The sequence below is a fragment of the Trypanosoma melophagium genome, assembly GCF_022059095.1.
Source record: "Trypanosoma melophagium isolate St. Kilda chromosome Unknown ctg38segment1, whole genome shotgun sequence".
Taxonomy (NCBI): Eukaryota; Euglenozoa; class Kinetoplastea; order Trypanosomatida; family Trypanosomatidae; genus Trypanosoma; species Trypanosoma melophagium.
The window spans coordinates 22918-47500 of NW_027125176.1; the positions used below are offsets into that span (position 1 = coordinate 22918).

General features: G+C 37.0%; 11 protein-coding genes across 11 annotated transcripts; all 11 read left to right on the forward strand.

The window, feature by feature from the left end:
- Positions 1-639: 639 nt before the first annotated feature.
- Positions 640-1176, forward strand: LSM04_004191 (uncharacterized protein; the record flags this gene model as incomplete). The annotated part of the gene is made up of 1 exon (XM_067338210.1): positions 640-1176. The coding sequence occupies one exon, from the start codon at positions 640-642 to the stop codon at positions 1174-1176; it is 537 nt and encodes a 178-aa protein (XP_067188207.1).
- A 337-nt stretch (positions 1177-1513) lies between these two features.
- Positions 1514-4303, forward strand: LSM04_002295 (uncharacterized protein; the record flags this gene model as incomplete). The annotated part of the gene is made up of 1 exon (XM_067338211.1): positions 1514-4303. One exon carries the CDS (start codon positions 1514-1516, stop codon positions 4301-4303), a length of 2790 nt encoding a protein of 929 aa, XP_067188182.1.
- An 842-nt stretch (positions 4304-5145) lies between these two features.
- LSM04_006264 (uncharacterized protein) lies at positions 5146-6423 on the forward strand (the record flags this gene model as incomplete). The annotated part of the gene is made up of 1 exon (XM_067338212.1): positions 5146-6423. The coding sequence occupies one exon, from the start codon at positions 5146-5148 to the stop codon at positions 6421-6423; it is 1278 nt and encodes a 425-aa protein (XP_067188220.1).
- Positions 6424-7382: 959 nt separating this feature from the next.
- On the forward strand, positions 7383-9053 carry LSM04_002887 (WD40 repeat; the record flags this gene model as incomplete). The annotated part of the gene is made up of 1 exon (XM_067338213.1): positions 7383-9053. One exon carries the CDS (start codon positions 7383-7385, stop codon positions 9051-9053), a length of 1671 nt encoding a protein of 556 aa, XP_067188193.1.
- A 618-nt stretch (positions 9054-9671) lies between these two features.
- On the forward strand, positions 9672-10373 carry LSM04_001311 (uncharacterized protein; the record flags this gene model as incomplete). The annotated part of the gene is made up of 1 exon (XM_067338214.1): positions 9672-10373. One exon carries the CDS (start codon positions 9672-9674, stop codon positions 10371-10373), a length of 702 nt encoding a protein of 233 aa, XP_067188178.1.
- Positions 10374-10952: 579 nt separating this feature from the next.
- Positions 10953-12788, forward strand: LSM04_006713 (uncharacterized protein; the record flags this gene model as incomplete). The annotated part of the gene is made up of 1 exon (XM_067338215.1): positions 10953-12788. One exon carries the CDS (start codon positions 10953-10955, stop codon positions 12786-12788), a length of 1836 nt encoding a protein of 611 aa, XP_067188225.1.
- Positions 12789-13201: 413 nt separating this feature from the next.
- Positions 13202-15628, forward strand: LSM04_002648 (uncharacterized protein; the record flags this gene model as incomplete). The annotated part of the gene is made up of 1 exon (XM_067338216.1): positions 13202-15628. The coding sequence occupies one exon, from the start codon at positions 13202-13204 to the stop codon at positions 15626-15628; it is 2427 nt and encodes an 808-aa protein (XP_067188185.1).
- Positions 15629-16163: 535 nt separating this feature from the next.
- LSM04_001082 (uncharacterized protein) lies at positions 16164-19154 on the forward strand (the record flags this gene model as incomplete). The annotated part of the gene is made up of 1 exon (XM_067338218.1): positions 16164-19154. The coding sequence occupies one exon, from the start codon at positions 16164-16166 to the stop codon at positions 19152-19154; it is 2991 nt and encodes a 996-aa protein (XP_067188176.1).
- Positions 19155-19674: 520 nt separating this feature from the next.
- LSM04_009691 (uncharacterized protein) lies at positions 19675-19986 on the forward strand (the record flags this gene model as incomplete). The annotated part of the gene is made up of 1 exon (XM_067338219.1): positions 19675-19986. One exon carries the CDS (start codon positions 19675-19677, stop codon positions 19984-19986), a length of 312 nt encoding a protein of 103 aa, XP_067188271.1.
- Positions 19987-20432: 446 nt separating this feature from the next.
- LSM04_007727 (uncharacterized protein) lies at positions 20433-23072 on the forward strand (the record flags this gene model as incomplete). The annotated part of the gene is made up of 1 exon (XM_067338220.1): positions 20433-23072. The coding sequence occupies one exon, from the start codon at positions 20433-20435 to the stop codon at positions 23070-23072; it is 2640 nt and encodes an 879-aa protein (XP_067188240.1).
- A 592-nt stretch (positions 23073-23664) lies between these two features.
- Positions 23665-23943, forward strand: LSM04_002871 (LSM domain; the record flags this gene model as incomplete). The annotated part of the gene is made up of 1 exon (XM_067338221.1): positions 23665-23943. The coding sequence occupies one exon, from the start codon at positions 23665-23667 to the stop codon at positions 23941-23943; it is 279 nt and encodes a 92-aa protein (XP_067188192.1).
- Positions 23944-24583: the final 640 nt, after the last annotated feature.

The following is a 24583-nucleotide window of genomic DNA, read 5'->3' on the forward strand; positions in this document are numbered from 1 at the left end:
TATATATATATAATGGATGAAATGGGAGAGGGAGAGAGTTAGGAGAGATATGGAGAAGAGAAAAGGGATATTTGTATTGGGAAATCATTCTCCTTCTCTCTCTTTCTCTTTCTCTCTCTCTCTCTCTCTCTCTCTCTATATATATATATATATAGTTTGCTTTTTGGTTTTAAGTTGGTGTTGTTTTTTATTTGTATTTCAGCGCAAGTCGGGGATATATATATATATATATATATGTACATATATGGCGATTACATCTACTTTTAAAAGTTGATATTGTCATTGTTTTTGTTCCTTTTTATTTGTTGCTGTGTTTTCATTTTTTGATTTGCTCTTCTGCTACACTAATATATATATATATATATATATATATATATGAGAGAGAGAGAGAGACATGGAGTACATATATTCTCTTTTTTTTCTTTTTGTTAATTCTGAGGGAATCGATAGTTATAACGCAAAGAAAATAAAAATAACAACCCTCTCCCTTCAACATCAACTAACACACCCTTATTCCCACACTTTTCTCTTCCTTTTCTCTTCTCTTCTCTTCTCTGTCTCTCCACACACACAATAATATATATATATAATACAGAATAGTAAATATATTTTATTTTCAGTAAACAAACACACACACACATGCGACGAACCACCGCCGTGTGTGGTGGATTCACCATGAAATATAAAAAAGGCACCGGCTTATGGGATGAGGATCACGTAAATGATTATAAAACCAATCGCTACCTCACCGCCCGTGCCACTATGCGTTGGTACTATGAAATGGAAAGACATCAAACTCGTAATAGTCTTAACGCACGGCGTGGCACGCAAAGTCATAATAACAATAACGGATTGCACCACAGTGGACGTGGGGCATTTGAACGGGAAGCCGAACGCATTGGTGTACAAGTGGAGAAATATCCACTCACAACAACAACAGGAGCCACACGAGTAGCGGAAATGGTGTTATTGCGACGAATGGAATTAGAAAAAAAAGCAGAAGCCGCAATGCAGGCAAAACGAGCGGAATTGCAGGAAAAGTATCAAACACCAACGGCGTGGTATGACGAGAGAAAAGGGCCGTTGAATCCGGCGTTTCTGCGGTGTATGCAGTCTCATTATACGGTGGATATTACGACACTTCCAGATACACCACTTGTGCAGGGAGGAGAATAATAATAATAATAATAATAATAATAATAATAATAATAATAATAATAATAAAAGAGGAAGGAAAGAAAGAAGAATGATATTGTTTGTGTGTTTTTCTTTTTTTTTTTGTTTGTTGTTGTTATTATTGTGATTATGATTATTTATTGCCTGGAGGATTCTTTTTCTTTCGTTTTCTTTTTTTTTTCTTTTTTTTTTTTATTCATAGTCTGTATGATTCTTGAAAAGGAACTCCTCTTGCCTCTTTCATTTATTTATATATTTGATTTGTTCTTTCCATTTCCCTAGTGGGAAGTGTGTGTAATAATTAATAATAAATAAATAATAGTTATAGTAATAGTGAATGGCGCAACTCATCCCATATGATGTTGTGTATGCTACCAGTGAGGATGAGGAGTTTCCCATAACGGAATTAGGGTTCGGTCATTTAAATTCACAAGTCTCTTCTTCCAATTCTTCCTCTGGTGCCGCTGCTGCTGGTCCAGTTGTTACTATTATTGATACGAATAATAGTGGTGCTGGTCATAATAATAATAATAATAATAATAATAATAATAATAATAATAATAATAATAATAATAATAATAATAATAATAATAATAATAATAATAATAATAATAATAATAATAATAATAATAGTGGGAATTCAGAAACTTCTCAATCACGTCCACGTAAAGGATGGCAAAGTGCATGTAATGCAAAGATGCCACAAGTGATCGTTTTACGTCTTCCTGGTAGAGTAGAATTAACACAATTGCGTATTCTCAGTCATGAGTATAAAATAGCATCTAGTGTAGAAGTACGACTCTTTGCATTAAGTGGACCAGAGATGGAAGCTGATCCGCCTTCGTTTCGAAGTGTACGATTTATGAAACTTGGATCGGTAAACTTTAACAATAATAAACGCTCCCATTACCGAGCGAAGGAACGAAAGACCATTCACTTGAAGGCAGAAGCGTACTTTGTGAAACTTCTCTTTCATGCACCCCATCGTAATGTAAAGAATCGATTTCATCAGGTTGGTGTATATTCCATAGAACTCACTGGACGCATACTCACACGAGTCAAACATCACGCAGATCCGACGTTAGTGAAAGGAGATTTCAGTTCTCTTAAATTAATGGAAGGCGTACGAACACCGGTGAGAAGTCCACCACAAACATCACAAGAAACACTATCTTCGCAGCCCTCATATACACAACCGCAGACTTCTTCTTCTTCTTCTATGTCTCCCCCCTCACTCCCATTCACACCTGTACGGGATTTAATTCCTCATGCTAGTGATATTCCACCATTTCGATCAGTGCGTATATTAGAGTTTGAGGATTTCTTTCTTCGTCGCTCGGAGGAGCTTCTGGCGTTGAAAACTCATGCCGTAGCGATTGAAGATTTTGAAGCGGCAAAGGAGTGTCGTGATCGTATGAATCTTATGAATCGATACTCCAAACGTATTTATCAGTTAGAGCATGATAAGGTACAGGCAATTATCGATGAAGACTTTGGTGCGGCAAGGCAGGCAAAACTCGCTATGGATGCCATGATAGAAAAAGTCTACCAAGACGCTAAACTTCCTCGAATTCAAAGCCAGTTTTATCCAGATAAGTGTATCGATGAAGATCCACTTCCTGAAGATATAGCCCAACACAATATCGGTAATAAGAATAGGAATAAGGGGAAGGAAGTTGCTAAAAATGGTAGATCTAATGGTGTGGGTACTGCTACTACTACCACTACTACTACTACTACTACTACTAATAATAATAATAATAATAATAATAATAATAATAATAATAATAATAATAATAATGGTGGTGTTCGTCGTTCTCATCCTCCTCATCGTCCTAGAATTAGTAGTAGTAGTAGTCATAGTGGTTATAGTAATGGTGATCACGATGGAAATAAAAGTGATATTGGGCTTGAAAAGATTAAAAATAAAAAAAAGAATGGTGTAAAAAAAGGGAGTGAGAGTGATAATAACGATATGGCAATACCACTGGTGTCTAAATACGTGCAACGTATGACGCAGCTTGTACGTGATCTCTCAAACGAGATTGATGAAGTAGATACAGAACCAACACCAAAAGTCCGAAAATCATCCAATTCCTCATCAGAAGTAAGGGAAAGAGGAGGGGGAGGAAATTCATTGTTAAATGAGACCACCATATTAAGTGCATCCGAAATACCCCAATGGGAACATCCTGTGGCAGATATGATTATGTCATTATCAGGAGAGATGGAATGGCCATCCGTACTTGGCGATGATGTGAAAAACTCACGTGAGGCTATGGACCTCGTTGCCGCGGTTGGACACTTTACGACGGCATGTCTCTTCAGTAAACGCTTTATATTACGTGAAAAGGCAATTGATGTTATACTGGATAAAATGACGCAATTCTATTCAGCTACGCCTGCTGCAATAGAACAGGCAGTGTTGCGTTACTTTGATATGAATAGTTATGGATTGCAGGATACAATTCCCAGTGTGGTGGCTGCAGCCTGTGTGTTTATACGTATGGTATTGGCAGATGATTATAACTGTCTCATATCCGTACTCGCACCTGTGGTGAATTTATTACCACGATTATTATGTTGTGCGGCAGATGCCCATCCGCGTATTCGAGATGAGTCTCGCAGAACTCTCACTCTGTGTGTAAAGACCCCCGGTATTACAAATGCGACGTTACTTCTCGCCGTATTGGCAGATCCTATTGATAAGGAACGACGACGACGTTTATCGGCTAATAGTAGTAATAGCACTCCACGTGTGCAAATAGCACGATTGATGTTATTGGAGGAACTTATCACCATTGGACGTACAGGACTTCGCGGTTATGAAGAGGCGGTGTGGACCAAACTCCTGATCCCATCATTGAATCATCAGAATCAGGAAGTGCGCGATCTCGCCATATCTCTAACGACGTTTCTGTTAAAAGAACGAAATGCGGCATTAACAGTAAAGCGGGCGGCGAGGATTGATAACATAGCAATAAGAGAAGAACTGCAGAAAATAGCAACAACGGCAACAGGGGCAAAAATGCCACCACTTCGATCTTCGTCTTCTTCCACATCTGCGGCTGCGGCACCTCCAAGAGTGGCGTCTTCTACCGGAGATAGACATATCAGTGGACGATAACGTGAAATATATCTTATGAGAGAGCGAGAGAGCGAAGAAGAAGGAAGGGAAAGAAAAGGAAAAAAAAGGAAATAAATAACAATTCAAAAAAAAAAATAACTGGCCATTTCTTCTTCTTGGTGATGAAGTCGGTTTACGACTCCGTTCTCTCTCTTTCTCTCTTTCTCTGTGTATATGTTTGTGTGGATGAGTGAGTAGGGAAAGGGAGAGCGAAGGAAATGATTGAATTTTTATTTTGTATCTCTTCTTTTTTTTCTTTTCCCTTTATTATTATTATTATTATTATTGTTGTTGCCTGTGTTTAGAGAAAGTGTGTGTGAGAGAGTGAAAGAGTGCTTTATTTTTCCTTTTTGCTGTTTCTTTGCGCTCTTTTTTTTTTTTTTTTGCATTCTTCTTCTTTCGTTTGTTTGTTACTTTGTTTTTCCGTGTGAGATACGCTTCAGAGACTCTTCCCCTGAAATATTTGCTAAGCAGTGGAGAAGGGTGAACATGATGGAGTACCCAGAAGTGGTGGGTCTGAAGCGTAGTTGTCCTTTGAGATCTCATGAAGTAAAATAAAGTCTCAACGTGTGTGCCTGTACCTGTGTTTATATATATATATATATGTATATTTGTCTACTTGTGTAAGTGTAGTTAACTAATAGAGGTATCTTGTTGTTACTCTTATTATTACTATTAGTGCTGTTATTATCACTTGTTTATTCCATATTCTTTGTAAAATCTATTTCTTGTTTTCTACCATTCTTTCTCTCTCTCTCCATATATATATCGGAAAAAAGGACAGGGGTAAAATCTCATTTAAAACAAAAAAAAAAAGAATCTTATTTTTCTTTTTGAACATCATGGATCAGGAAAGGCAACCAAAAGCGGTGGTAAATTATGAACCAAACCGCAAGGCACTTCCAGAGGAAGAAGAATGGGAAAAACAGGTTGAAATGACGCACCGGGGGTTTCAGCGTCTGGATGATCCCAATAATGAAGTCATTGGTGAATTCAAAACACCAGCAACAAAAACAACAAGAACAACACAAGGTGTGGATATTGAAGAAGAAAAAAGTAATATCAGTGTTTATAATAATGCCCCCAACACTCAGGAAGTGCAAGCCCCTCTGGAAGCCACAGTTCTCGACACTGTAGCAAATGAAGCAAGACGTCATGATAATAATAATAACGGTTATGATGATGCAGATGAGGTAGCCACAGTAAAGGCAGAAATCAGAGTCTCGGAGGAAGATCCTATGGAGAATCCAGAATCGCTATTACCCCAATGGGAACATCCTGTGGCAGATATGATTATGTCATTATCAGGAGAGATGGAATGGCCATCCGTACTTGGCGATGATGTGAAAAACTCACGTGAGGCTATGGACCTCGTTGCCGCGGTTGGACACTTTACGACGGCATGTCTCTTCAGTCAACGCTTTATATTACGTGAAAAGGCAATTGATGTTATACTGGATAAAATGACGCAATTCTATTCAGCTACGCCTGCTGCAATAGAACAGGCAGTGTTGCGTTACTTTGATATGAATAGTTATGGATTGCAGGATACAATTCCCAGTGTGGTGGCTGCAGCCTGTGTGTTTATACGCATGGTATTGGCAGATGATTATAACTGTCTCATATCCGTACTCGCACCTGTGGTGAATTTATTACCACGATTATTATGTTGTGCGGCAGATGCCCATCCGCGTATTCGAGATGAGTCTCGCAGAACACTTGTCATGTATGTAAATACCGATAAAGTACCTAATGCCAATATACTTCTCGCCGTATTGGCAGATCCTATTGATAAGGAACGGTTACTGTGGCGATCTGGTAGCAGTACAACGATTTCCCCACGTGTGCAAATAGCACGATTGATGTTATTGGAGGAACTTATCACGTGTGATGGATCAGCAACGCGAGAGCACGATAAGGCGTTATGGACAAAGTTTCTTATTCCATGTTTGAATCATCAGAATCAGGAAGTACGAAACCTGGCAGTCTCTATTACAACGTACTTGATGAGAGAGCGAAGAACGACGTTGACGGTGAAGCGAGCGGCTAAAATCTACAATGTAACTATACGGGATCACCTTCAGTCAGTGGCTGCAGCAATTGCCGCACGTAAGGTATGATGATGATTATTATTATTATTATTATTATTATTATTATACACTATATCTTTTTTTTCTTATTGTTATCCTCTTCTTTGGTTTATTGGAATTGTCATGTTTGACAGTAATAATGAAAATAAAAATACCTCTAGTTTATTTCCCCACACCCTCTATTCATATCATCGGACTCTAACACTATTATTATTATTATTATTATTATTATTATTATTATTATTATTATTATTATTATTATTATTATTATTATTATTATTATTATTATTATTATTATTATTATTATTACTATTACTATTATAGGGCAGATGGCTTGAAATAAGTGGTTGGAGGAAGAGCAGGGAGACGATCATCTTTGAGCCGATATTGTAACTAGGGAAAAGGTGTGGGGGATTTGAAAAACAGAATAGCATTAGGTTTATTTGAATATTCCCTTTTTTCCCTTTCTTTATTGTTTTTCGTTTTTTGTGGGTTTCTTTGTTTAGTGTTGTCGTGCAGTTATTATTATTATTATTATTTGAAGTGTATCCGAAAGGCCTCTCTCCCTCTTCAACTATGCTCCTGATGTGGGGGGAAATAATAATATAAAAAATGTAGGACTAAAGCGAGGATTCGATACTTATGGTTTTTTCGGTTGTTCTTTTTTTTTTTTGGTACAACTGCCTTGAGAACGACACAATGTGGGGGAAAGTATAAGAAGGAAAAGAAAGGAAACGTGTATGTGATGTGTATCTAAAATATATATGCTTTTTTATCCTTGTTATTGTTATATATAATGGTGACTACTGTTTATTCCTTTATTGGGAATGAATAATATAGATACTCTATCTCTATCTCTCTCCCTGTTTCTTTCTTTTTTTCTCTTTTCCTTTTTTCAGAAGGAGCTGATAGTCTGGAAAAATCACACGGAAATAAAGTAAATAAAGAAAGTAAGAGGAAAGGAATAAAAATAAGAAGAAACAAAAGAAATGAAACGTGTGATGAATCCACATGCTATGACGCAACAACAACAACAACAACAACAAGAGTTGGATATGGATGATGACCCGCAGGCGGCCTATGTTGATCTTGACGATCCCAATAATGAGATTATAGATGAGAGTTGCCTCCCAGAGATCGATGATAATGATGATGATGACTACGATAATGAGAATGAAGAAGAGACCACGGGAACGGGTAATGGCACTACACAAAAGAAACGTACTGCTGCAGGTGTCCGCCTTAAAGAAAGTGAAGTGAAGGAAAACGAAGAAAAGAATGAAAATGAAAGTGGAGAAGAAGAAGAAGTGGAAGATGAAGAAGAAATGGCTGGTGAGGATTTAAATGATATGCCGGATCGTGAACCCGAGCGTGATGATGCGATTTGTGTCTTCCATACACCAGACGCTCAGCCAGTGCATTCCGTTGCGGTTCACCCGCGTGATGGATATCTTTTTGCCGCTGGTGGTGAAAGTGAGTCCGTCCACATCCTTCGCGTTAGCTATAATAATAATAATAATAATAATAATAATAATAATAATAATAATAATAATAATAATACAGACGTATCAGGAGGCAGTGTACGTGTGGTGGCGGCACTGCGTGGATGTCATACCGACACCGTTGCGGCCGTTGCCTTTTCACCAGATGGTACGATGCTCGCCTGCGGTGGTGTCGATGGTGTTATTTCTATCTGGTCCACCACAACATGGTTGAAACAAGAAGAAAATGAAAATAAACAAAATGCAAAAAAAGAAGAAAAACAACAACAACAACACAAAAAAGAAAAAGAATTGTGTGGTTTTAGCAGTGAAGTCCTTTCGCTCCTCTGGCATCCCACCAGTCGTGTCCTCGTCGCCACCGCAGCAGATGGACAAGCAGCCATGTGGAATGCATTAAGTGGAACACTCGCGGTGTATTTCAGTGGACACTGCGGGCCTGTGAATTGTGCGGTGTGGGCACGTCGTTATAAACGCATCATAACAGGCGGCGGCGATGGTGATGTGATTGTGTTTGCCCCACGCACCGGTGAAGCAGAAACACGAGTGGCAAAGGGACTTAGTCCAGATCGTGCACCTGTCACGACACTCTGTTGTTTAGGCTGCACAAGTCATAATAATAATAATAATAATAATAATAATAATAATAATACGCAGGAAATGATGGAGGAGGAAGATGATGTGGATGATCGCTGTGTGGTGGGATGTGAGGATGGATCCATGCATGTCATTGCCCTTCGCAGTGGTCGCGCCGTGGCCACATTGCAGGAAACACACACACAAGCCATTGAAAGTCTACGCGTCACCGATCGTGATACCACACCGCGATTACTTCTCTCTGCTTCCTGTGATTGTAAAGTGGTGGTGTGGGGTGTAATCGATTTAACAGTTCGTGTGGTGATTCACGTTGGGGAAAGTGTGATTCCCGCACGATGGATGCGTGGACATGTGATGTTAGCGGGCTGCAGTGATGGGGAAGTGCGGGTGTGGGATGGACGGGCCACACAACAGGCACCACGTGTGGAATTGATGGGACATCGTCGTATGATTCTCGATCTCGCCGTACAAGAGAATAATAATAATAATAATAATAGTTCTCTTATTGCGACAGGAAGTGATGATGGCACTGTACGTTTCTTTTTATTGCCTCCACTAGTCTAGTCATTGAAGAGAGGTAATCTATATATCTGTATACATATATATATATATATATATATATATGTATATATCTGTAAGTTCGTTTGTTTGTCTCTATTAATTATTATTTATTGACGCAACATTATTTTTATAGTAAAGGAAAGAAAAGAGAAAAGGATACTGTTGATATTATTTTGGAAATTAATAAAAACATAACGGTTAAGATGTTTCATTCCTTTTCCTTCTTCTTTATTGTATGATTTTTTCTCACCTATCTGTTTTTTTATCATTATTATTATTATTATTATTATTATTATTATTATTATTATTATTATTTACATACGAGAGGAAATTGAGAGCCCATCACTGCCTCTCTCTTTCTCTCTCTCTCTCTCTCTCTCTCTCTATATATATATATATATATATATATATATATATATATTCCCTCCTTGCAGGGGAAAGGAAGAGAAAAGTACAGGGAAGAAACGACTATCTGTGCGTTGTGGAACAAACAAACAAACAAACACAAGCCCTATAACGAAACAATAATAATAAACAAAAAAAGAAGAACAAATCAAATCAAATTAAATATATATATATATATATATAGAGAGAGAGAGAGAGATAGATAGATCGAAAGAAATGGAGGAACAACACCCAGGGGAGGAGGATGTAAATGAGATCAACACCACACTTCTAGAACTCCAAGACGCCCTCACCGCCGCCCTGCGGGAAACGGGTGTTCTCGGCAAACTTCGAGCCCAACTCCGTGCAGCCGCCGTGAGTGTCGTGCGGGGCGATCCCCATTTAAGAGAAGCCGCCGTCTCTGCGGGTAAAATTATGCAAATAAATGATAAACAAATTTCGTTAGAAGGACGTTTGGCGTTGTTAATGATGGAGGATTTTATGCGGGTGCATGGGATGCTGCACTCGTTGGGGGTGCTTGCGGCGGAGAGTAATGTGTCGATGGTGGGGGAAACAGAGCGGACTACTTTGCAGCAGATGCGAACACGGTTATTTAACAAGGAAGATAATAATAATAATAATAATATGTCTATATTAGAGCGATTGATTGCGAATACATTGCAACGTGATAAACCAGTTGTGCGGAGTGCATCTACGGGATCTTCGTCTATATCGTTAACGCCACCGGAGCAATCGAAAGAAATAGAGGAGGAGGAAGAAATAGACGAAAAAAAAGAAAAGGAAAAGGAGATTCCGCATAATGTAGAGATTATAACTGAATTACAGGAATATGATGACTCTGTGGATTTCAGTGATGTTAGCGTTGCAGATATGTCGTCTGTGGACATCACCGCGTATGACTATATAGAGAAATTTTGAAATAATGTTATTATATAAATAAATAAATATATATATATATATATATATATATATATATATATATATCTGTGTGTGTGTTTCCCATTTTTTTTTTCGCTATTTATATTCCTTATTATTTTCGTAATTATTTTTTTTATTGTTGCTATTCGTGCTGGTGTGGAGATTAGTGGAGGGTGTTTTCTTATTTTTACTGTACAAGAGAGGAACAGAAAATATAAAAGGAATCAAAGACGAAAAAAAAAGGATGATAATTAATGCTGGTGGAAACATACACACTTATATGTATTCATCTACAAATATATATATATATATATATATATATATATATATAGGTACTAAATAAAAGGGAAATCTAAAAAAAAAAGAAAAAAAAATAGGGATTCTGTGAGTGCCTATTTAAAATATCTTTTCCTTCTTTTCTCTTTTCCTTTATGGATGTTTACATCTGGATATGATTAGGTAAAGTGACAGTAGGTACGATATCTGTATAGGCGAAAAGCCTTTTCATATACTATATATATATATATATATATATATAAGAAAAATAAAAAAAGAAAAAGAAAAATATAATAAACACATATGCTCCTCCGTCGCTCTTCTCTTATACGCCAACACTTTTACCGTTCTTCTTCTACTTCTTCCACTTCTTCTTCTATTTATGGTGGTATTGCAGTTCCACCTGAAAAACTACAATTATTATTACAACGCTGTGGTCTACATAGTGTGGTGGATGCCCATGGCGGTGCGGAGAACTTTGCCCGTATTGTACACTCCCACACGGAGTATCAACTCTTCGCCCCTCTCTTTACCCCATACTTTACCATATCCCATCATCAATTAACCATGTTGGGTGATACCACCATTGATGACTTTCTCACACGTGCTATTATGGATTACGCTATACATGTGGGATTAGTATTAACCGTTAATGCGACTCGGCAGTTAAAGGCGGTATTGCATAATCACTTTACACTACGTCTCTTTGCAAAGGAACTACACTTTGATGAGTTATCGGTTCCACTGGAGTTTTACACTAATACTACTACTACTAGTAATAGTAATAGTAATAATAATAGTGAAGAATCCAGAAAACGAAGAAAAGAAAAAGAAAATAAAGAAGAAAATGATGCACTTTCCTTTCTTCAGCCTCAACACATTGGATTACGCAATAGTGATATTGCCGGTACTTCCTTTCAACACACACCACTGCGTTGTGGGCAAAGTCCACTTGGTTGGATCTTCTCACATTTTGTGGGTGCCGTACACCGTGTATTTGGCCGTCCTGCTGCGGAACAATTACTCTTACACACATATGGCGGTAATAATAATAATAATAATAATAATAATAATAATATAAATAATTTAAATAGTAATCTTCCAAACACTGCGGCTGCTTTACTGATACGTACACTTGAACACTTTCCTGTGGCGAATGTAGCAGAGGCGATACTCGCCGCTCAGGGACTTTCACATCGTGTAGTGGCTGAATCACGTGTTTTGTCAGATGATGTTATACATAATAATAATAATAATAATAATAATAATAATAATAATAATAATAATAATAATAATAATAATAATAATAATAATAATAATAATAATAATAATAATAATAATAATAATAATAATAATAATAATAATAAATCCTTAGGAAGAGCAGATGTGAATATTGATGCACTCGCTGCGAATCGTCATGTCTTTACATCACTTGCGGCAGGACCAGGTGGAATAGATGCTATTGGAACATGGCGACAACGTGCACAGAGACAATTCGAGAAATTACAAGAAATAAAAGAAGAAAAACAAATAAGCGAAATAACAGAGAAAGAAGAAGAGACATTATTAGATAATAAGAGTACCACATCCTTGCAAGACGTTATGGGTAAGGATGATGGATGGCTTTCTAGCAGCGAACAACAACAATATCAACGTGGGGTGGCCTTTTCCCACACTATTCATATTCCTACTACTACTACTAATAATAATAATAATAATAATAATAATAATAATAATAATAATAATAATAATAATATGAATGGAGCGGTGGGTGTGTATTTTGCAGATCTGTACGGTTTACCGCAACCCATAAATGGACATCGTGTGGGACGATTAAAGTTTCGCCGCAATGTATCCGATCGACCATTCCGACACGCCGATGGCACATCGCACACACGTGATGGCATTCCGCTCGCCAGCGACGGCGAGTCCACCGCAATTTACATTCACCGCCTCGCGGAGGGGAGTCACTCGCGTTTGTTTGATGTTTCGCTGGAGGTGAACGGACGCACGGCGGGGCGGGCGGTGGGGACGCGGTACACGATTGCACGAGAGGCGGCCTGTGGGGTATATATAACGGCGGTATTGCGGGATCTACGTACGATGCGGGAGAAACACAGTCATGCTGAGATGACATGATGATAATAAAGCGATGAGGTAAGAAAAGGAAAAAGAGAAGAGAGTGATCGTGATGGATATTGGTTCGTTTTTATTTTTTCCTTTTTTTTCCTTCTCTCGTTCTCTCTCTTTAGAGGTGTGTTTGTTTGTTTACTTGCTTATATATATATATATTTTTTTTTTGTATGTATGTATGTATGTATGTATGTATGTATGTATGTATATTTCTTTTGGTGTAGGGAGATGTTTGATATCTTTTCTTCTTCTTTCTTTTCTTTCCTTTTCGGTAAAAGTACAGTACGAAGATTCCTTTTTTGTTTTTGTTTTTAAGAATACTGTGGGGTGAAATTTCACTCTAGTTATACCTATATACATAGACATATATATATATATATATATATATATATATATGCACTACTATTTGAGGATTTTTGATGCTTTGGTGTAAGTCAACCTTTCTCACACACTTTAGTGATGAGCATTGCAGACTTTTCCCCACACAACAACAACTCTTTGACTTTATTGATGAAGCAAACAAAAAAACAACAAACGAACATTATAATTATTATAATAATTATATCAGTAATAATAACGATCAACAAGAACAACAAGAATATATAAACGAATGGCTGCCATTTGGTATAGAGTTTCCATCAGAGGAAGAAGTGGCTCGTGTCTTATCCTCACGATCATTATGTGCGGCTTCTATTATTAATACTAATAGTACTATTAATAGTATGAATAGTAGTATAAATACAGTAAACAGGAATGCTTGTCCACATCGCCATTCTACCGGAATGTCATTATTTCGCAAACGTCCCTTATCTCCACCATCACTTTTACTACCACAAAATGAAAAAGAACAAAAAGAAAAAGATATACGTAACTCAACAACAAGTTCGATACGACAAAAAAAACGGGCAGTGCGAGAAGATTATGCTTTATTATACGGCGCCACACCACTTTCTATGCAAACCCGTATGTTTCTCGCCACCACTCGCACTGGTCTCATCCAATTAACTAATCGTATCGAATCTCAACAATTACACTTGTATGAGGTTATACGTGATGACACACCGTGTCATTTTTATCTTGATGTTGAACGGGAAAAGGACTACTCCGCTTGGCACACCGTTGTGGATATAACAGATATCAATAGTGATAGTGATAATAGTGATAATAGTGATAATGGTGATAATAATAATAATAATAATAATAATAATAATAATAATAATAATAATAATAATAATAATAATAATATAAGAGAGAAAGATGTGGAACCTATAGAAACATATAAGTATTGTTGTAATGCGGCGGGGTATACAAAGGCACTGGAACAAGCCAAATGGCGTCCACTGCGGTGTTGTCCATGGAATTGCCCATTACGTGCAGAGAATCGTCATACAAGAGATGTATTAATTACGGAATTACGTACATTTCTTCGCAGTGTGTATCCAGAGTTATTCTCCTTTACCCATAAAGGAAAAGAAGAAGAAGAATTAGATACTAATCCTAATAATAATAATAATAATAATAATAATAATAATAATAATAATACAGGGTTGGGGAATGATGTGGAGGTTATTGTAATGCGTTCTAGAATTCCAACAGCATCTCAGCAAACTCCAGATTCGATTAATAATAATAATAATAATAATAATGATAATAATAGTGAGAAATTCTCACAACATTATGTGATAAGGTTTCCTAAACGATGGTTTCGCAGTAACGCCCACGTTGGACGCGTTGTGAATCGATTTGTGGATTATTTATATGAACGCGCTGCGGTGGACCCACACGTACACATCGCACTGTTCTATCACGATCCACCAAAGGAATTTCCTGTTCTCCCGCCTAATCAAACCGCATCAATAGAAATAACAAGAGAAAGATCATTGTGTTTACCGTTTTTACCGCTTCGTTGTGTTATTGATACGGCTGTGTACAGTCGAAATCGCATGCTGCGCTGTCTTGGTAGTTGTAAACTGCATAAGAGAAGTGTACTCGAGTGGGAAATCGCTTTTCCTCTTAATACTACTACTAATACTGATATTGATAGTAATACGATTAATAGTAATAATAATAATAATAATAATAATAATAATAATAATAATAATAATAATAATAACAGTGGTATTCATGAAGAAACGGAAAAAAGGGAACGAGAAAGACTCATACGTTTCTTTTCTTCACTTGTAAGTCTACCACAGGGTCAACGCTCGCTTATTCATATTCCAGCCGCCGCCACTATTACTACTCATAATAATAATAATAATAATAATAATAATAATAATAATAATAATAATAATAATAATAATAATAATACTATTATGATTACGAATAGTATAAATCAAAATGTTATGGAAACAACAACATCATCATCATATACATACATGCATGGAGAATCCCATACACCACTTCGTCTTTTAAATCCCATCGAATGTGAAAAGTACACATCTCTCACTTCTTATATTGCACAAGTATGGACTAATGTGGGTGGTGGTATACCATGTTATGTCAATCACCGTTCAATACGACATTTAAACAATGGACGATACTTGTTATTATTAATAGAAGGATCACGATATTGTGAACATGTGGGGCGAGAACATAGATCGAATCATGTGTATATGAGAGTAGACTTAAAACTAGGTGTGTGGGTGCAGAAGTGTTTTGATCCCGACTGTTCGATGTTTAGAAGTAAACCACGATCTATTCCATCATCACTATTGTTATTGTTATCATCATTATTATTAGAAAAGGAAGAAAAAGAAAAATGTGATTGTTTGAATATGACAACACAAGAGACAGCTTTGGCAAAACATGCCGCATTACGAACAGTATTTCGACCATCATCATAATAAGAATAAAGAGGAGGGGGAGGAGTTGTTTATTATTATTATTATTATTATTATTATTATTATTATTATTATTATTATTATTATTATTATTATTATTATTATTATTATTATTATTATTATTATTTTCTTTGTTGTTGTTTTATCTCTTTTAATTTGGGTTTTTTTTTTTGGAGTTTGTATGTGTCTTTTTCTCTTTCTTTCTCTCCTTGTTATCTCTGAGTTTTGGATTCACAGAGGAATGACATATACTATATATATATATATATATATATATATATATATATATATATATATATATATAATTCTCTAATAAATAATAATAATAATAATGGTAATAGTAAATAATAAAAGACCATTCACTATGTTTTGAATGAAATACCTTATTTTCTAATTTGTTCTCCCTCTCTTTCTCAGCTTTCTATTTATTACTCATAATATTGTGGATACTCGTAATACTAATAACAAAAGAAGAAGAAATAACAATAACAACAAGAACAGTTCTCATTAGTAAAAAAAAATAGTGTAGGTTAAGGCCATGAAACAACATTCTCTTATACATCTTTCCTCTTTATCGAGAAGAAGTTCCCCATTCTTGTTATTATCAATATTAATATTAATATTATTATTATTACTAGTAGTAGTAGTTCCAGTTTCTGCTATTGTGATTGCAGAACCAGGCTTTTCTCGTGATATCCCCGCAGAACCGTATGATGTGGCGTACAATATGTACTTTCACAATTACGATACTGTACGTCTCTGTACATTATCTGCTATTGTGAATAATAATAGTAATAATGATAATGATAATAAGAATCATGATAGTCATATAAATAAGAATAGTAATCGTACATGGTATACATACTGGGGATGTACCATCAACACAATGAGTGTAAACTCCCATGTACTCATGCCTATTACGATAGAAGAAGCTGTGGGGATATCAACAGCAACAAAAACAACAAAAACCACTAATAATAATAATAATAATAATAATAATAATAGCAACAATAATAATAATAATAGTGTGAGTTGTTCTGATGTGGATGCCGCACAGTTATTACTAGAACTATTACAGACCATTAGACTTGCACATCCCCTCGCCGCACCTGGAATAGCGATTGTACTCTTCACACGTAATACATCTCTCTCATCACCGTTAACAACAACAGCAACAACAGAAACAGCAGAAAAAATAAAAGAAACAATAATGAAAAGCGTAAATGCAAGAAAAGGATCAAAGTATGATATAACGTGTTTTCTCGCAGCTGTTAATAGATATAATTCGATGGATATAAATATACGTCTTTCCGCGCCGCTTATTACAGCCGTGGCGTTTTCTGATGATCAGCAGCATTTGTTTTTCTCTGGTAGTCGTTATAATAATAATAATAATAATAATAATAATAATAATAATAATAATAATAATAATAATAATAATACGTTTATTACGACAACTTTACAACAAGATGAAAAAGAACAACAAAATGACGAAGAATTATCATTATTAGTCCCACGTGAAGTAAGGACGGCATATAATTTTACTTTACTTTACTTTCCAATAAACAGCAGTGGAAGTGAGTGGAAATCTCTCATGCACGCTGCTGAAATGAATCGTGTACGTTGGAGAAAAGGTTATGTCTATCCACAAACTCTACTAGAGACACGTAATGGTATGAAACTCGCTGAAACAACCATACAAAACGTTAATAATAATAATAATAATAATAATAATAATAATGTTATTAGTAGTATTCGTACAACGGATCATACTAATCACATGCTTCACGATCGCATCAACTCTAAAGAAATATCCCTTTCACTTTCATACACCACACCGAGTTGTTTAACGTATCCAAATCCATCTTGTTTACCTCTTGGGGGATGGACAGTGTGGGCAACGAATGCAGATACACAATGGGCATGGAATAATAATAATAATAATAATAATAATAATAATAATAATAATAATAATAATAATAATAATAATAATAATAATGGTGGATTTGTGAAGAAAACGCGAAAAGGTGCAGTGGCGTTACTTGTGGCTTCTACCGCCGTTTCTCTTATACATAATGTGGTGCCCGGTGCGGATTGTCCAGCCAGCGCTATTGTTACAGCACTCGCCGCTATGGAGGCACTACGTAGATTAAATACCACCATTACTAACAATAATAATAATAATAATAATAATAATTCTATACCTTCTACTTCTTTTAATCCGATTACGCAGGAGGGTGAAAGTCGCGATGTGTATGTCTTCTTCTTCCCTGGTGAACATGTGGGGCGTGCAGGGAGTGGGCGATTTATTGCAGATGCGACGTGGTTATCGTGTGTTCATGATGGGTTAGATAATTGTACCGCGCTTGCATATAAGAGTTATTTAAACTTCACTACTGTAGACTTTACGGCTATTGATACATTTATCGTTGTAGATCAGGTGGGATACGGGGCAGCGCAATTGTTTTACCACGTGGATAGTAGAGTATCTAATCTCTCTACATCTACAATTCATACGAATACTACTAATACTATTAATGGTATTGATAGTAATATTAATAGTAATAGTAATAAAGAAAGGGAAGAAAAGGGATCTGCGCAAGAAAAGGCAGAGGCATTATTGCAAGAATTAGGCGTAAAACGTGCTCTAACTTCACGATTACCGTATTCTCCAATTACAACCGTACTGGATTTTCTTTCTTCGTATAATTTAAATAATATGCGTAATAGTGATGTGGGGCGTGAAAAGGTATTCCTTACCCTCTCACGATATAATACCAAGTATGTAAACCCCAATGTGTTTACAGTTCTTGATCAAGCCAATGATGGAAAAACAGTGAACATGAATGCTGTTGCAGAAGCCGCCGATACACTATTACGTTTGTTACTCTTACATACCAATAATAATAATAATAATAATAATAATAATAATAATAATAATAATAATACTAATAATAATAATACTAGAATGAAAACAATGGCGTCAGATGCTTCTGCAGTAGTAGATCGACGTGTTGTACAGGAATTGTGGGAGTGTTTTACAGCAAACATTCGCTGTAAATATCTATTTCCAAACGGAGATGCGGATGGAAATACAGATCCATTATTACCCGATTACAGTGTAGGAGCAATGACAGACAACAGTCATCATCATTCTACTTCTTCTTCTAGTAATAATAATAATAATAATAATATTGGTATTCTTACTCCTACACAGGCAGCTATTGAGGCGAGTTTAAAACGTTTTGGTTGGCCACATACATTGCGTTCTCCAGCTGTTTCACCACTGCTGCGCATACCGCAAAGAGATTGGAATGGTCCATGGGAATATGATGAACATTGGATAAAACAAGTAGAAGAATATAATGATTCCTCACGTTATGCTTTACATGTAGTGAGTTTGTGGGAAATAAATGTTGGTGCACGGGGTATAATGGTAGGCTCTGAATCTGCAAGTTTCGTTTTTCTTCTTATGAGTATAATTGTAGGTGGGTGTTTCATATTGTTTGCTCAACACTGTTTGAAGTAGAAGTCAAGGGAACTTTATTTATTTCTTTTTTTTTGTGCTGTGAGAGGCGGAAAAAATAAAAAGTAAACATGGTGAACAAGTAAAGCGAAAAGGGATACGTAAGATGAAGGATAACTTGTCAAAAGACATATGAATATACGAATACGTAAAAAAAAAGAATATATAGACGTATGGAGAAAGAGAGAGAGAGGGGGAGAGATATTGCTATCAATAAATATTAATATGTTGATATATATATATATATATATGTATGTATATATAATACATTGTGTTTTTTTTTCCTTTGTTTCTGTGTTTGAGAGATGGAGAAAGGGACGGAGAGAGTTCTCTAAATCACTGACTACAGAGTATATATATATATATATATGTAGTTGACACCATTCTATCCTTTTGATTTATTCTTCCTTTTCTTTTTTTATTTATTTTTTCTAGGGTGTCTGTAAAAGCTATAAAATAAGATTATTTATCTATTTATCAATAATAATAATAAGAGAGAGAGAGAGAGAGAGAAAACGAAACTATGCCAGTAGAGGTGATATCCAGGTCTGGTGATACGATTCTACTAGACACATCACCCGATATCGGTCTTGGCTTTACTCCTGGTGATATCGTCCACTTCTGTAAGAGTCTGCGTAATGGAAAGGTGGCCCTTATTCGCGGTAAAGCCGATGGATTACTGTGGTTCTCTGTTTTCCGCAGTGTAGAGGAGGCAGCATCCGCAGCGGCACTGCAGGCACCCGTTGATACCGCCAGTTGTCGGACAAAGGAGGAATTTATTCGACAGTTTGGTTGGGTTGTGGATTCTGTGCGAAATACGGCGGCTGAAATGTAAAAGAGATGGAAAAGAAGAAGGAGCAGAGTAAAATATATATATATATATATACTTATTTATTTTTTATTTAGTTTCGTTTTTGCTTATATTATATTATATTACATTAAAGGGTGATTTGTAGAAATGTACAAATGGACTACTAATATATATATATATATATATATATATATATATATATATATAGATGTATATATCGCTATTCTTTTTTTTCTACGTGCTGTTTTCTTTTCTTTTTTTTTTTGCATGAAACCACCAAAAATAATAGTACAAATATAGAAATAAAAAAGAAAGTAAATTAAAAAGTCCCCTGTGAGTTGAGAGAGAAAAGGAGGGACCGAAGAAGAAAAGGAAAGAAGAAAAAAAAACACAATAAGAATTAATTGTTTCTATTTATTATATATATATATATATATATATATATAATAAACAAAATAAAAGAAAAAAAAATGGTACGAAGGAGTATTGTAGTACCATATTACTGGTCTCGTTACCGTATCGCATCTCCCATGCCTCGCTTTGACGGCCCCGCCCCAGTTGCCGCTCCACAGAATATGAATAGCACCAAAACCAACGAGTTCATTGATCCTATAGATGATAAATTCCCACTAAGTATTCGTGGTCCACTTGTGCGTCCGGATGTACCAGAGGATCAATATGTGGATAGTTGGTATGTGTGTACATCTATGACTCATCATCTCGGTGATTACAGGCCATGGAGTGCGAGTGCACCGGCGAATGCTTTTCGATTTCGTCCATATAATGAGTTTGATGCCAAAGGAAGGGAATATGTGCAGTATATGCGGGAATTTGCCCGTTGTAATAATAATAATAATAATAAAGGTGATGTCTCTGCAATGATAACGCGCATGTCACGTGGGAAAGGACATAAAGGGTTTCCATTTCGAGATGCATATTTAACAAAAATGAATGAGGAGAATCAAACGACACCACCACCTACACTAGAAACTATCATGGATCGTGCCGTGCGTGAAAAACAGCAACATTCACGTGTGTTAACGCCTATGCAGGTGCAGCGTGATGTGGGGCGATTGGAGGAACCACTACCGTGTGCGGGTAATATTCCTGTAGACCGTAGTCAATTCCCTTTTCGTTGGAAAACAGAAGATTGGTATGAGTATGAAGTTTCCAAGGCACGTAATCGTCGATTTGTGTTTGAAAACACAGACGAGGATGGTATTCAAGGTGCGGAAGTAACGTATAAAATTGTACTGGAAGGTTTATGGGATCATCATGTGATGAAGTTAGCGGAGGATGTTTGTATGTTTCTACGTGATGTGGGACGACAATTAATGGAGGAGAAACTCACATCCGTGCGACATATGTTGCAAGGTCTTAATGGTAATAGTAGCAATAATAATAGCAATAGCAACACGAATGTAGAACATAGTAATGGAGGTGCAATAGATAGTGAACTTTTGGCTGCCTTTAATGCGGCACGTGTAGGACCATTTGGAAATACTGATATGTATGACTCAGAGGAAGTGGCAAACTTTCTTCGTAGTGAATTACGACGATTAGAACAGCAATGCATATCGGTAATTAATCGTTGTAATGTGCCTATACCAGGGGCTACAAACCTCTATGATCCACAAGTTTCTTGGCCGCATGTAGAGAAATTAGAACCATGGGTACGTATGGCAGAGTTTTGGACATCCTCCTCTGATACATCCTTTACAGAATTGGAGATGTCTACCGCCCACTATGAGTTTCGTAAACACTTTCGTGTTATTATCTGTAAATTGCCATTTCAAAGCACAGAGTTTGAGAAGCGCATGTATGATATACGACACTGGTTACATCGACAGACTTCATGTGAGTTTCACACAATTCACCGAAAGACTATCATCCATGATGCCTCTGTGTTTCCCACAGAACATGATCCCGCTACACCCACCACCCACGAACACCACCGTCTCTTTTCATTCGCGTTAGATTGGCAAAGTGCACCGGTCAATCGCCTCAGTGTACACACAGTGATGGAGGGTGAAACGGATTGGAATATCATTGCACAACAATTGGGTTGTACAGTGCAGGAACTTAAAGAGGAAAACCCGAATGTGGAAACACTAACGGTGGGGGTTGTACTTCATGTGCCTGGAAATGCCACACGTCGTTTGACGAGTTTTGGTGCCGTACCACGTGTCCTACCACTACAAACATCATCATTATTATCATCAGAAGAAAAAGAAGAAAAAGGAAGTAAACGACGTATTCAAACATGGGAGGAGGCTGCGGCTGTACTTGGCTGTACGGTGGAGGAACTACAACAACTGAACAGTCACGCCGCCCTCACATATAAACAAACAGAAACGGGTGAAGGTATGTTTGATGCCTCGGTAACAGAACTGCTCGTACCGGTTTCTTGCTGGGATGCCACCGCTACGGCGGAGTTTAGTGCTGTGGAGCCAATTTACATAAGTGATACACCAGCAACTATCGCCGCCCGGCTACAGTGTACAGTAGAGGAATTGCAGCAACACAATGGCGGTGCAGAGGGACTCGCAACATTACTTCTGCTTCAAAAACAACAACAACAACAACAACAACAACAGTATGTGCGTGTACCACCAACGGCGGCTCATCCACGTCGTCATGTGGAGCCACAACTTCGTCCACAGGCCGCCACAGATGCCCTTCTCGCACGCACAGAAGCGGAACTTGCAGAACAGCAACAACAACAACACGGATCTATGCAGATTCCTGATTTACCAGCGAATGCGGCGGCCTTTCCACATGAGTATCACACCGCCACCTCGCGATTTCCGCAAACCCCACGTGAAACAGATGCCGCCCATGACTGGATGGCATACACTGCACGATACTTGGACAAACAATTCACACATGTGGCGGAACCGGCACCAGTGTACAATGTCAATAAACTTTGGCCAATGCAGCAGGTGCCTGGTAAAACAGATCAGACACCGTTTGAAGAGGATCAGACCTGGTTGCTTCATCCTATTCCTGTACAGCAGATGGAACTGCATCACCCAGAGAAGGATCTGCAAGACTTGCCATTTGTAAATCATGAACAATTCCCACGTTCACTAGAGTGGACCGCACCTTAGGCGAAGGATGTGGACTCTCTGGAGGGGAAGGAAGGAAAGAAGAAAAAAAGATTCTTTTTTATTACTATTTATTACAATTATTATTGGTATTATTACTAAAACTATTTTTATTTACTTCTCTCGATTCGTTTCAATTGGTTGCTTTGGACATTTTATTTATCTCTTTGTTTGTGTTTGCTGTTGTTTTTCTTCTTCTCTTATTTTGTTTGTTTGTTTGTTTTTTGTTTTGTTTTTGGTTTCCGTGGTTGCGTCTCACGGCACATAGGATTTTATCTACTAGAACTAGTACTAAAACTAGTATTATCACTGCCGTCATAAATATACAAAACCCGAAACTCAAACCTGAATATGAGAACACGGAATGTTGCATAGCCCGATATTGACTTATCCTTTTTTTTTTGTTGTTGTTGTTTTTACTTTATGACTGATACCGCTGTTTCTGCTCCTCTTACTCCTTTTCCTTGTAATGTGTATAGTGTTTCTTTTTTTTACCTCTTATTTTGTTAGAGTGGTGTGTTGTTGGTGTTGTGTTTTTAATCTTTTCATCTGGGGGGGGTGTGGTAGCCATAAAGGGTGAACAGAGGTAATAAAGATGGCAGCAGAACTCGCACACATTCTCAAAAAGAAGGAAAGTATTCTCGCACTAGAGCCCCATCTTGACCGGCGTGTCGTGGTGTCGCTTGTGGAGAAGGAAGTCCATGGTGTACTTAAGGGATTTGATAACAACATCAATCTCATCATTGCAAATGGGGAGTTGTGGGTAAAAGACGCACTTGTGCGACGTATTGGCGCATGTGTCATTCGGGGTGGTTTACTCGTGAGTGTTTCTTCTGGTGACACTGTTATTTTACAACAAAATCCCTTTCTCTAGTAGTAATGGAAACAGAAAAGAGAATTGGAAGATACGAGCTGTGAAGAAACTACACGTGCTGGTGTAAGAAGAAGAGGAGGAGGAGGAGAGAGGTATGTGTGTTTTTATCTGGAATTGCCAATGGTTTAGAAAAAGAAGACCAAGAGAAAGAGAGAATATGCATACCTATAATTATACTTTTGGTTTGTTTCTCATCGCCGCCATTTACTACTACTACTACTACTACTACTACTACTACTACTACTCTCTCTCTCTCTTTCGTAACTATTACTTTATCTGTACAAATTACACGAGCGAAGATACCCATGGAAGTCTTCGAGTGCCGGGTATCAGAGTACAAGATTTAGGGAGGGGAGAAAACGACTGGAGGGGTACTGTAATGGAGTTTCTGATTCTCTCAACACCGAAAACTGTGATCACTGATGAAAGGAAACAAATCAAGAAAGAGAGAGAGGGGCATGTGTAGTGTCTACACCTCCTCAAGTTGATGTGATTATACAAAACTCCCAAAACTGCAAGTGTGTGCGTGTGAGAGAGATAAAGAGAGAAAAAAATGCAACAAAAAAACATAGTTAAAAAACTAGGGGAAAAAAAAGGAAAAAAATAAGATTCCATAATTAATCCTGATTCTCTTCATTGT